The sequence below is a fragment of the Pithys albifrons genome, chromosome 8, assembly GCF_047495875.1.
Source record: "Pithys albifrons albifrons isolate INPA30051 chromosome 8, PitAlb_v1, whole genome shotgun sequence".
NCBI lineage: Eukaryota > Metazoa > Chordata > Aves > Passeriformes > Thamnophilidae > Pithys > Pithys albifrons.
Window position 1 is genome coordinate 10,896,390 of NC_092465.1, and position 13,637 is coordinate 10,910,026.

The window sequence follows — 13,637 nt, forward strand, 5'->3', positions numbered from 1 at the left end:
GCAAGATTCTTCCTAATAAAAAGCCTCATGGCCAATGTGCCAAGTGTGAAATTCAAGGCACTGAAATGATGGGATTTGAAGGACTTCCTTGCTTCTGGGAAAATCTTCGACGTGAGCATCACAAAACAAACTGTTACTTAATTTCGAATTCTTTTGCTGCCACTTTATTGAGTCTGAGCTTTAGCACAAATTGCAAGTTGATCTGTAATTCCCACTTGTGTGGGTCAGTTATGCAAATGTATATTGTGGGAACATACCCAAGGATTTTGCATACGGGGTGTTGCCAGAACTTAAGCTTGCAAAATGTTTGGCTCATGAGCTGTGCATGAAGATTTGGCATCTGATCCTGTTCCTACTGCCATGTTTAATAGCAGCTATCAAATTTTACTGGGAAAAGGACAGGATATTTAGGAGTCTGTGGTGAAAATGCCTTAAAACTTTTTGTTTTAGAAAAGGACCTTTCTAGAAACCTTTCTAGAAACAATCTTTCAGAACAAGAAAGATATTGATGATCATTTATGGATGAGACAACTGAGGAAGAAACACCAATCAAGTCAGGAGTGATAGAATATCTCACTTGAGCCTGTAGTGTCAGGAGACATTTGGAGGTTCTGCTTGACTGCAGCACTTACTCAAAGGGGAAAAACTACAAATAGCAGAGCACAGGCACAACAAGATGTGAGCATCACAAAAGCATGATTTGTGCACAGCATCCAATTGTCCCTTAGAAAAGGAAAATAACTATTTCTCTTGTATTAACAGCATTGCCAGCTCCAATCAGTCCTCCTTGCAACATCTTGTTGCTATTCCTTCACCAGAACACCAGCGTGACTGTGACTGATGATGTTACAGGTCCCTTGGTTCTTGTTCTGGTTTCCAACCTCTCCCCATCTTGTAAATTGACTCATGAATTTACCACCTTTGCTGCTCCTTTACAGTTTATTGTTCTTCCTACATGCTGTTTCTTGGGTGCCAGTAGCTGACAGGAGGCAGGATGCTTCCTTGTGTGCTCTTGTAGGGCAAGACTAAAAAGTTAGTCACAAGTTATATGGCTCCAGAAATTCATGTCTGTAATTCCATGGAGAATGTGTTAGGTTACAGATTTGTATAGAAGCATGGTAACCACATGTTAGTCCTCGTCCTCCTGGTCCTGTGGTCAAGGGAAAAGCTGTAGGAATGGAAATAAGGCATGTGAGAAGGGGAAGCTGACAAGCACATTTGGAATTGAAATAAAGTCCTAAATGCTGAAGGTTTTAAGACATAATGTGTGGCATTTAGTCTCTAACAAAACTGATTTCAGTGATCTGTGTGAGGGAATAAATTTTACCTCATATTTTAAAATATGTGCTTTTTGAAAACACCCCTCATTTGATTTCTAAAAAAAGAAAGATCGAATGAGATCCAGCTTCCTGTAAGTTTATGGTAATTTTGTGCCTTTTGCTGGTCAGGCTACTTATGTGGTCCTTTACTGTAGCCTGACTCCCCCCCTCTAATATAGTTATCCTCACAGCACTTCTTTGTGGTAAGGAAGCACAATAATCCCCACTCTACAAATGGGGAGCCACGGCAAAAGAGAGGCTTAGTGACTGGCCTGAGGTCATGCAGGCAGCCCATTATGGAGCAGGGAATTCAACCAGGGCTCCCAAACAACACACAAATGCTCCAACCCCAGGGCTGTCTGTCCTTTTGCTCCTATTTTTAAAGCATTCAAAAGGTTGTATCCAGATTTCAGAGATGGTTGGAGGGGTATTGAATCCAGTCTGACTAAAATAACAGAATAGCTGGACCAAGTGAAAATGTGCTGCTCAGAGTAGAGTTGCAGTATCAGTAAGTCAGATAAAGGTTTTCTGCTGGCAGGGCTGGTTTCCTCTCACTTGCCTGAGCTTGCTCTCTAAAACACACACACCCACTCTCTGCAACTCATTTTTCTTCTGCCTCGGAGGAAGGACTTGCTAAAAGGAAATTGGTATAATTAAATGGTTATGTAGGAAGCTGATGGTAAGTATTTACTTATATAAAATAAGTGGAGGAGGAAAAAAAAACCTATGAGGCAGATTTCTTAGTGTTTGCTTTTTTGGGTTTATTTTTGTGACCAGAGTATTGAGTGACAGAGATTTGTTCCCAGTAGAAAATGCTTGAAACACATTCATCTGCTTTGGTATTAGAAAGATTAGAGGGCACACTGTGAGAATTTGTAAGGATTTATGTGCTTTTTAGAAGGGATTAGGAATAAAAAAAAGTCCAGATTAGAAATGCTTTCTAACCACATCACTACCCTACAAGCCAACGTTTGTGTGGTGGTTTTCTTTTATGTTTATTACCACAATGTTTGTATTGCAACTTCAGTTACAGTTGGTTTTGTTTAAAGACCATAGTCTAGGTGCTCCCAGCATGTGAAATGAAATGTTAAGAGTTCATGTAGTATCCTTGAAATCTTATTCAACAGCAAGTTTAAAATACCTAAGAAAGAGATTTTAGGGATATCCTCATTCTATAGAGTTGCTTAAATCAAAGGACAAAAATAATCAGGTACATTCCCTGACTTCTAAGTGTCTGCTTTCTTCCTGTCTATCAAATTGTAAACCTGAGCAAAACTTGTTCTCTGGAACATAATTTCTTTAAAATATTTGCACGTGGTAGTTCCATAGTAACTCCAGACTGCACAACATGGAATTAGTTATTTATTTGGGAACGGAATTGTTAAACATCCTCTAAGCTGAAAAAGGATACTTCCTAATTATTTACTAGAAGCATCCTCAGCATACATAGCTAATTAAAGTCAGACTGCTAAATGTGGATAATTAGAAGCTTATGTTAGAAAACTGCTTGTGCTGATTTGAGCTAATATTGAATTTGTAAATTCAATCCTGTTTAGATATTTCATTTAGGAAAAATGTAAATCTGTGCAAGATGTGCTTATGGAAAAGACTGGCTATTTCTTTGTTTTATACTTCACAGTCTCACTATATTGCACATGAATTTGTAATAGTTCTTGGCATCTTACAAAATATAAGCTGTCCAGTACCCAGGGCTTAATTGTTCAGGACCTTCCCTTCCTTCCCTTCCTTCCCTTCCTTCCCTTCCTTCCCTTCCTTCCCTTCCTTCCCTTCCTTCCCTTCCTTCCTCCCTTCATTTTTTTTTTATTAATTTCATTTTGTGTAGCTCTTGGAGTTGGGCTTTAGCCTCAGGACTGTTTGCCCCATGCAGTCCGGACATACCTGAGCCCAGTGATGCCTGGAGGATGAGCATATGTTGAATACATTGTATTTTCCAGGTGTGTGCTGGTGGCTGTTTCAGGTACTTGGTGAATTAGGTCTTGGACCATATCCAGGTTTCTGTGGGTAAGCAGTGATGTCTCAGGGGTTTTGATTTTTTAGTTTTTATAGATTTTCGAAGTAATTGTAGTGAAATGTAGATTTTAGTGTACTAGCGTTTCTAGTAGCTTCAGTCCAATGTTTGTCATACTAACCCTTACCCCATACGAACCCCTCAAGATTCCATTAGCTATTTAGTCTTGTTTTCGAGGTAGAAGGATGGAAACACCTCAAAGCCTGTGCCATGAGACATAAACATGGGCAGAGTGACCTCCAAACCTGTAACACTGGAAAGCCTCCAAGGATCCCTGTGTGCTATGAGGAAGATGAAGATGATGAAGAGGGAGCCTCAGACGGCCCCAGACTCAGTTCCGGACAGGGTGTGCTGGGGGCAGGACGGGCTATACCAAGGGATGGGTGAACAGGGATGGACATGCTTATAAAACCCCTGGAAGCCAATGTTTGGGGCATACACATGTCATCATGTATTCCTGCAGGCCCTAGGCCTGGACATTAAAGGACCTGTCCTTTTTATCATACACTAAGTTGGCTGGAGTCTTGTTTTCTGCAGTCTATTAAAGCATCAGCAGGAATCAGTCACCCTGTATTAGCAGTGCATTGTATCTAAGGACAGATTCTTGAGCATTTGGTCCCTCATGAGCATCTCCAGTGCATATGGTTTTCTCTTGCTTACTTCAGCCATTACCATGGCATTGACCAAAGTGGAGTTCCTTTTGCGTGGGTGAATATCAAGTTTGGATTGGATTCTGGATGTTGGCTCTTGGGTTTTGTTTTCAATTTTACTACCCTTACAATACTATTTTTAAAACAACATTTAGGTGACATATGCTTTTTCTGATGTTATTTTGGTCTTGTAAACACTCTGCAAAGTTGATACAGATGTGTGGGTGGGGTAGGATGTGTTTTGTTACTGGCCTGTTATAGTTTGTATTGCAACCTCACTACAATATAGCTTGTATTGCATTACAGTGTCTGCCTAAAGGAGAAGATTTTCATAGCACCCATATAGTGCCTGACATGTTATTGTCACTTTTGGTGATGTGAAAATTTTATTGCAGCTTTGTTTTGGCAGACTGATTTGTTAAAGTTTCACATCTAGAGAGACATTGCAGATATTGGCATCTATAGGCTATGGAAAGTTATCTTAGCAGAAGAGAAGGACATGTGGGAAGAAAAACTGAAGACTGAGTGTTTAGCTGAGCATGTTGAAAAGTGATCATCTGTGGTAAAGGACATGAGAAAAAGAAAATTAGAAAAAAAAACTTTGAAATGGGAGTCAGGTGAATTCAGAAGAGGTAAGCAGATTCATAATTATCAATATCATATACTGAGAGGGTCAAAAAACCACAATAGATATTTGTGGTGATTTGGGAAATGTTTGGTAAAGAAAAATAAATTCTAGAAATATGCTGGCAAATATGGGCTCATTATACAGCAATTTATAGCTGTGTAATTGATTGAAAGTCCACTGGGATAAACTGGTTGTAGCTGAGTGGAGAACTGGATTTGGAGTCTTGTCCTTAGAGAAAAATTAATTGAACAAATAATTCTCTCTCTTTTTCAGGCAAATTATTGTTTATTGCAGTGACTGTAGCTGTGAAAGACTGTCATTCTTTGTCCCTTCAGGTGCTAAATACATTTGTTAGAAGCAGGTCTTTGGTTTCATCTCTTGTCTCTGGAATACAATCAGTTACTTCCTTATTCACATGATACTGTGATTTTGTACAGTTCTATGATAAGTTAAGGTAGAAAGATATTTTTTTTTCCTGTATATGTTTTAAAGAGTTGCTTATACTGGAAAAGGAGCCTTATGATCTGCTCTCAAATGCCAATACAGACATTCACGGCAAGATTAATGTTCGTGTAGATGAAGGCAGAATTTCTCAGTTTAAAGCTTTGCGTCATGGTTAAGGAAATCATCTTTATCCCATTTCTGTGTTGGTCTCAGCAATTTAAGTGCTAGAAGCACTGTAGGATTTTCTTGGGGTTTTTTGATGTTGACATACAGGAATGCTAACAGAACATCATGCCAGAGGAAATCTGAACTCCACACCATCGGGGTTCTTATGAATGAAGAAGGAGATTTCAAGCACTTTTTGAAAATCTGTGTGCATATGTAATTTAAGTGGTATCTTGAAAGGATTTGCCTTTTAAACTAAAATTCCTAACAAGTGCATGCTGTGAAGCAGAAAGCTCTGTGATTCCCTCACCTTAGGACAAAAAACCCTCTGGAGGTGCCTCTTTCTCTCTGTTGGCTGTGAGGGAAGCAAAACTTCTAACTCAGACTGAACATGGAACTTCTAGACTAACATCTTCTGTGAGACAAGCTACCCTCTTAACCTGGTTTTGAGAAATTAGAGAAGGTGTTTCTGTTTGTTTAAGGAGCATGTCAGGTATGCTATGTGGAAAACTGTGTTCTCAGACTGGGTTTTCAGGTGCATACATGTGACAAAGGAGTGTAAGTGCCATTTGGAAATGAATGAGTTTTCTGTTCCTCTGCGCCTCAAATAACTACAGCCTGTTGTAAAAGTATCTTTCATACAGTCAGGAATAATGTGGCCTTAGTTTAATTGATTTCTCTCTTGTTCAAATTTAAGTTTCACTGTTTACTCAAATATTGTTTATTGCAAGTTTCACCAGAATCAGATGCATCAATACATAGTCTGTCCCAGACCAGTGTGTATGGCAGAGGATTGTGACTGGAAGCCCAGGGTCTTTTACTGGTTTGGCATGACCAATTAATTGGTCTCAGACATTGCTTTAATAGACTTGTCTATTAAATAGGCATTTTAGAGGTGGCTTCTAATTTATACAGATGATTCAAGGGATTAGAACTAGGGTCAGCTACTACTTTTTTTTTTCCTAGAAAACATGAAATTTTACTTCTAAAAAATAGAATAAATTTTGCTTTTTGTTGGGAAGTACAAACTGTGCAGCAGAAGCATCTCCTCTGAAGTAGATATATCTGTAAATAGGTCTCTAAAATGCCATTCTTGTAGCATTATGAAATTTGGTCTCCATGCTATTTTACTCCTCTATGTGCTGTAAGAAGGATTTGCAGTAAAGCAAACTTGGAATTTCTGCAAAAGCGTTTGTTCTGTACTAGCAGTACTTTGCAAGGAGATATCCAGATATTTCTTAAGATCTTGAAAGCTTGGTATGAAAAATCAGATTTTCCACATTCCCACTTGCAACTTAAATCCAGTGCAAACAGAGGTCTCTTTTATTTCATAAGTACTTGTTTAACGCTGGCTCTGCTTTTGAGACTTACTGATTTTGGTGTATTCCAGGCCAGGAAAATCAAAGTCACGTTGTGAAAATATCCTCCTGAAATAAGTTATTACCTTTTAATTCAGTTGTAAAGGATGACTTTTTGGTTAAGGCTCTGGTCTGGAACATAAGAGTTCAAGCTGAGTTCACCTCAAGCCTGAGACCCTGACCACAGCTGTGGCCACACCACAGTTCCCCTCCCAGAAAAAATAGCACCTGTCACCTGAGGCTGAAGACTCCTGCTATGTACACAAACACAGCACACATATAGGACACCTGCCCCTCCTCTGGTTCTTAGCTGTTTCTGTAATACAAGTAATTAAACATCAGAACTCCTCTGTTACCACCTGTTTCTCTTTTACAGTCCACATCATGGGGGATGTGAAACTGGTGACATCTACTCGAGTCTCCAAAACGTCCCTGACACTCAGCCCCCCTGTCCCTGCTGAAGCACCAGCGTTTACTCTTCCTCCTCGGAATATCCGGGTGCAGCTGGGAGCCACTGCAAGATTTGAGGGGAAGGTAAGAAGCACATGAGGGAGGGCTTCTGCATTTGGGTTTGTCCTTTCCTGAAGCTGACCAGTAGGCTGCAAAGATAATGAAGTTGCCTCTGCAATAAGGACCTTTGATGAAGAAGAATACACCAGTGTTTACCCTCCTAAGGGGGTGGGAGCACTAAAGGGCTGTTTGTGTGTAAAGGAGAGTGTTCCAAAACCTGAGTATGCACTAAGTATAACCTCACTGAGCGTGCCAGGCTGAGTTTATTATCAGTGGAAAACTGCTTCAAGTACTGTCTCTGATCAGCATGTTCTCCTCCTACAATTCTACATATTCTCCTGCTGCATATTCACATCCCTGCATCCTGAATCTGCCTGTTCATGGAGCTTCATGTGTGACACTAATCTGCCCCTGCTGCAGCATGTTCTTCCTAGTAAAGCTAGGAATCTGTAGCCAGAGTTCTGACAGTTTTGTATCTGCACCACCTGCCATGCATGTTGTTAATCTGAATGCATAAAGAGCATTTTCAGAGGAAAGATTGATTTGTTCAAGCAAACTTGTGAATCCAAAAGGTTTAAAAGGCTGAGTAGAGGAGTGTGTATCCCAGGTTCTCCCCTTCCATCATATTTGGGACATTGAGCTGTGCTTCCTGGCATCCATATCTCCTCCATGTGTCAATCCCGGTTTGTAATCCTGCTTGTTCTAGTTATGGTCCTTTCTCCTCGCTTTTTCCTGGGGCTGTTAGTTTTCCCTCCCAGTCCTTTCAGGCTCCTTCTGTTCAGGTCACACTCGATTGACTGCTGACAGCTCCATCATCAAACTGACCGCACTTTCGGTCTTTGAAGTGGTGGGACTTGTCTGACAGGCAGGAAACTGCAACTTTACTGTAACAAAAGCAAGGGCAAGGAGGAATTTGGGAAATCCATAACTTCTGAAACTCTAACAGAGGGCCAGTAGAGGGCATGATATTTATCTTATTTGTTTATGTAAGAGCAAGCCAGGAACTGAGATTTTTCAACAGGAACTGTGTAGGAAAACAGGTTTTGGAGTATATGAATTTTTTAGTGCAAAAGCAAAACTCAGTAGTTGTTCTTCAATTTGACTTTTTGAAGAAAAGTTGGCATTTTTCATAGCAAATTTTGATAAAAGTGTTTAAACTAAAGAATGATTTTTTATCAAACCTTCAGTAATCTATTTTTTAAAAAATTATTTACTTTCTCTGTGATTTGAAAGCACCAGTCAGAAACTCTGTGTGTGTATGACATTGGCCAGTCCCAAAGAGCAGTACTTTTCTTCCTGTTTTAATCCTTTTTTTTTACTTTCCCCTCATTATTTTACTTTGTTACAAACAGTGGGAAAATGGCAGTGTTTCTACTTTGTGCCTGTGACACCTGTGCACAATGCAGTCATAATTCCAAGTGCTTCTTCCAGACACTGCTGCAACTGGCAGTAACAGTACAGTGAAATCAAACTTGAGGCATGAGCTAAGGTTTCATTTTACATTTCACATGTTTCCTAATTAAAAGCTCAGCTGGAATATTTCCAGCTTTATTGCACTCTGCAGAGTTTTTATTATTAAGTCAAATGGAAACAATTGTAAACCATAATGACCTACGAGCTAAAGTGCCATCAGTGCTTTGCATTTTTTTTAAATCTGGTTTTAAAGTGTTAATTTTCCAGGGATACCTATCCCCTTTCTCAAGTCACTTTGAGGGCTTAAAAGGTAAAATCTGAGGGGGATTTTTTAGTAGGTTGGAAAAAATACACTAATTCATTACTAATTAAAATGTCAAGTTTAATTTCCTTGAAGAAACAAAACTTTGAGAAGTCCTAAGTTAGAACTACTTGATGAAAATCTAAATGTATCTCTTCTGCCAGTTTGGTATATGAGCTTGGCCAAAACCTTTAAGTTTCCATCCTTAAAATGGGGGTGACAGTATTAGTGTTTTGTTTGTGCTCTGAGTCGAGTGACATGGGCAAGGTGAGGGGAACCCCATTCCAGTTTGGAAAGATACTGCCACTTAATGGCTGCAGCAACAAAGCTTGTACCATCTGGCTCCATCTCCAGCTGGTTGGTGCAAAGCTGCTTCTTCTGTCACTTTAATGTTTCAGAGGTTCAGAAGGACAGTGGACCTGCTCAGAAGAACAGGTTCAGAAGGACAATCTTAACTAAAACAATTTATTAGTATTTAGTAGTAGAAGCTACTCAACATATTTAGTTTTTTCTATCCTGGAAAATAGGCTGCAGATGTTATGATGGGTTGTTGCAGTGTAAATATTAAACCAGACTCAGGCTAAAGGAAAATAGAAAGTTTTAAAAATGGCTAGACAGGAGCTTTTCTTCAAAGAGTTTCTCTGTAGTGGAATTGATCTTATCAGAAAGAACAAACATTTTGAGAATCCAAGACAGGATATTGTGATGATCCTGTATTCTCATTAAGTGAACAAGGAAGAGAGGGCCCCAGAATTAAACTTGTTGGTTTTCTTTCCAGTGGCATGTAAGATAAGTTGTGTGAAATGGCAATTCAAGATCAAGGAGAGTGCAGAAATTGAGAAATAGCCCCAAAATATAGGCGGGAGAAAGGAACTGAGTTGCCTTTAATGCCTTTTTCTCTTCCTCCCATTACCACCCTGATTTTCTTACTAAAATCTCAGGAAGCTTATCTATATCTGACTGCAGATCTCAGTTTTCCTGTGTGACCTCAGCATAAAAAGTTAAATCATCATCTTTCAAAAGTTTGAGCATGATTTTGGCCTGGAGCACAAACTAAGGGGTAGAAACACTTAAAAGGCAAAGCCAAGGTTACTTTCCTGAGATGCTCCCCAAACATCTGCTGCATGGACATCTCAGTTGTTCATCAATAAATTACTAAGGAGATCTTTAGGGAAACCATCCCAGACTATTATGAAATTGTGTTGTGTGTTCTCAACTTCTTAGGACTTGATTGATGTGCTGTCCTTTGCTTGCACATCAGGTGTGAGGTGAACAGCTCAGGGTAGTAACCTCATGCCTCGTGTTAAGATGCAGCTTGTCTGTCAGAGACTTTAAGAAATCCCTGGCAAAGGAGAACAGGCCAAAATGTTACCAGGCTTTGTTTCAAGCTTCTTCTTTCTCTGTTGTACACTGCAGAACACAGGAAGTGTTGAGCACTGGAATATTTCTCAATGGTTTGCCATATGAAGTAGTGATTGTATATCTTAATCTTTCTAATTCTTCTCAACACCACTGGATTTATAATAGCTTGGTAATGAAGGAGTCCCTTTCTTTGTAGCAAATACAATGGGGTTTTTCATGACAAGTGTCACATGAGAGGACAGGAAAACCTGTTTCAGCCATAGCAGCTGAGTAAGTGTCTGTAAATGGTCAGGGAAGGTGGTATTTTAGTGCTGCTGGTAACAGTTGATCAATTTGTAATCCAAGCAGAGTATCCTATCAAACTCTTACAGTCTTTGTGTGTTCCTCAATTTTCATACCTGTCTCCCTGTCACCTGTGGCCATCATAGTTTTATACTCAGGACTTTACTGGTAGAAGTATTTCAGCATTCCTGGTGTGGTCTGTGTGCAGTGTGTGTGATGATGCTAAAAAGTGCTGGACTTCATACAGTGTGCCATGCAACTGAGCAGAGCTGAGGCAACAGCCAGCATTTCTGGATATTTGGCAGCAAAGTTTGGTCAGACCTTTTGCAAAGTTGCTTCAATGTTCGGAAATCCTGGACAATGTTGAATATCCTCAAATTGCACCCAAACAAAACTTCTAAGCAGGAAAGAGGCTGTGACTGGGGAACACAGGACATAAAATATCCCTATTCTGAGTTGCCATTTCTCGGGGTTGATTTTATTCTTTTATTCTATAATTGATCCTCTTTTCAGTAACCAACTGAACTGTGGAAGAAATGTGCTATTTGCCCCTATGACATTTATTATTCTGTTTGCTTTCTGTCTCCTTTCCCACCTTAATGGCTGGACAGGAGTTCTTCTGCTCCATGCAATGGCAGAAAGGTTGGCTCCCTGTTCTTGGTTGTTGTGGTACTATCTGCTGTAATTAAAGGAACATCAAAGTCAATCTAATAATAATGGTAGCAATAATTATAGACATTTTTTAGGACATTTCAACTAATGTACATATGGAACTAAAGACAATCTCATATTATTTTGTGTAGTATCTGCTCAAACCCGCATTGTTCTAACTGAAGCCAGGTCCTGCATTTGTGCTGCTCTTGGTCATCCCTTTTTCTTTCATTCTTTACTTTTTCTTCAGTGTCTTCCAAGTAGTTTGGATTTTGAGGTGAAAGCAATTAAAATCACATAGTGAAGCTGACAAAAAATCCGTGTGATTTAATTTCATCTCCTTGTCCTCAGTTTGCATTGAGGGAACCAACAAAGTGTTGGCTCTGACAAGGTTATTGTGTGTATCTGTTTGGTGATCACCCACTACTGTAATGTGTTGTTGTAAAGCTTGGCTGCGCATCAGCTAAAGAGGACTAGAGTTTTTACTTAAGAATTTATCCATAGGGATGTCCCTAAAGTTGATTTTGAAGAAAATCTATTTCATTAATAAGCATTTCTGGACTTGCTGTTTTCTGTAGTCATTAAGCAGAAATCAGAAAAAAAAAATCTTGAATTATATGTTGACAAATTTGCAGAGGAAAAGGAGATACAAAGTATTCATATTGTGGTATAAGAGATTCAGTCTTTTACAAAAATAATGGTGGACTCAAGACCATAACTAATCATAAAGTCCACTGTTTAGGCATGAAGCATAACAATATCTGAAAAAGGAATGGAAGAAAATCTTGCTGTTTCCCAAGAGAAAAAGTTAATCAGCATATACTGAATAACTGAACAAAGATACAGTCAGAGATAGAGTCCATGTAGGTCAGAGTAGAACCAGTCGGTATAATTCTTCTTTTTTTTTTTGTCCCATGATGGTTAATCATGAATCTCTCAAATTTCAACAAAGTCTTATTAGGTTCTTCAGTTCTGCTTTTAATTTGAAAAATATCATCATCTTTTCCAGACTTTTCCTTGCTCCTCTGGGTCACTGCATAAGTCTTTGTTGTGGTTAATTCCACTGGCAATAAAACTCATCATGTAGCATTGTGCTTTCTTATTTAAGTAAATGGTTTTAGCAGTATATGAAACATGACTGCAACTGAACATAATGATGTTTTAAATTTGATTTTTTGGGGGAATTCTGCATTTGACTCCTTTCACGGTCATAATAGGTTTAGAGGTTAAAAAAGACTTAGTAAATGGAACAATGTGAGCATTTGAGTTTCTTTTCCTTGCACTGCAATAGCCTGGAGTGGTGTGAGAGAGTTGAAAAGGGGGGGGAAGTATCTTGATTTTTTTTTTCCAGAAATATGCCCCTAGCTGGAAAAGCTTTCAGTTTTGTTTTTCTAGCTCACCCAATAGCTGGGACAGAATGCTTATCATCAGACATGCAGTAATATTTTTGCCTTCTGCCATCATAAGCAAGGCTTAAATTCCTTCCAGCCCCCTGTCTTCATCTGGCTGACAAAACCACAAAGGGCAGGGAGGGGCTCAGCACCACATGTGACAATGAGAGCCCCACAGAAAATGGCAAGGGATGCATTTGACTGTCTCTAAATGTGTCCCTGAGAGTTTGCACCAAGTGACACCAGGTCACGCTTTTTGATAAAGGAAAAGAAAGTGGTTGTTAATAGACAGCAAGGATGATGCATTCAGAGTCTTTGCAGAAGGCCACATGTGGAGAAGGTTTGTAATCAAAACACATCATTACTCATTGCGGTTTTGCTCAGTCCACACTCACTCTAGTACCTGGACTCCAAAGCTAAAAGTTTCTGCTTTTGACATGTTACTTGGCTCTGCTCACTCATGGATGTAGGATGAAGTTTGGAAACCTACTGGGCAAAACCAGACAACATCATTTTTTTTCCATGTAACATCTGGACTCCCTAGTATGTGAGTGCATGCTGAACAGCAAGGAACAGTGCTGTGAATCATGTACAATTCCACCCATTCCTGAAGGGGAGAGGCCAGTCTGTCTGACAGGGAGCAGCGAGGGCGGGCTGCTCCCCAGAGGAGCAGGAGCCAGGAGCCAAGGGGGAGCCATGCATGGGCTGTGCCATCACCAGCTGGGCACTGTCCCACAGGCTCTGCACACATCAGGCACTGCCATGGGCTCTGACAGGGTTACTGATCATTCTAGACATGGCAAGCAATGAACCAGGTTCAGGATCCCAAAAAGATCAGAAGCAAAAGTAGACAAGGTCAATTGTCCTTCCATAGGTGCCCAGTTCAGTTTTTAATGTTCGGTCTGTAACACATTATCTTGTTACTGGGCATTCCCAAATCTCTAGCAGGGGACCAGAGCAGCACCTGGTTTTGTACCTAAGTTGCCAGAGCTCATGTTCAGTGTTAGTTAGGGGACAAACCTGCCTTCATTGTGATTCTTAAGCCAAAAGTCGGCTTTGAGTCCATTCATAGTTCAGCATCCCATGTGAACGCATTCTGTGTTCTCTTCTTTTGGGTAAATAACCTTTGGAAGA

General features: G+C 39.8%; 1 protein-coding gene across 8 annotated transcripts in view; it reads left to right on the top strand.

Moving 5' to 3' along the window:
* The window catches only part of MYLK (myosin light chain kinase), a 197,031-nt gene that overhangs the window by 47,743 nt on the left and 135,651 nt on the right, over positions 1 to 13,637 (top strand). For all 8 annotated transcript variants that reach the window (XM_071562932.1, XM_071562934.1, XM_071562935.1 and 5 more), the window contains one exon: positions 6,970 to 7,127. In XM_071562932.1, coding sequence (XP_071419033.1) covers positions 6,970 to 7,127 — 158 coding nt within the window. The remainder of the gene's footprint in view (positions 1 to 6,969; positions 7,128 to 13,637) is intronic.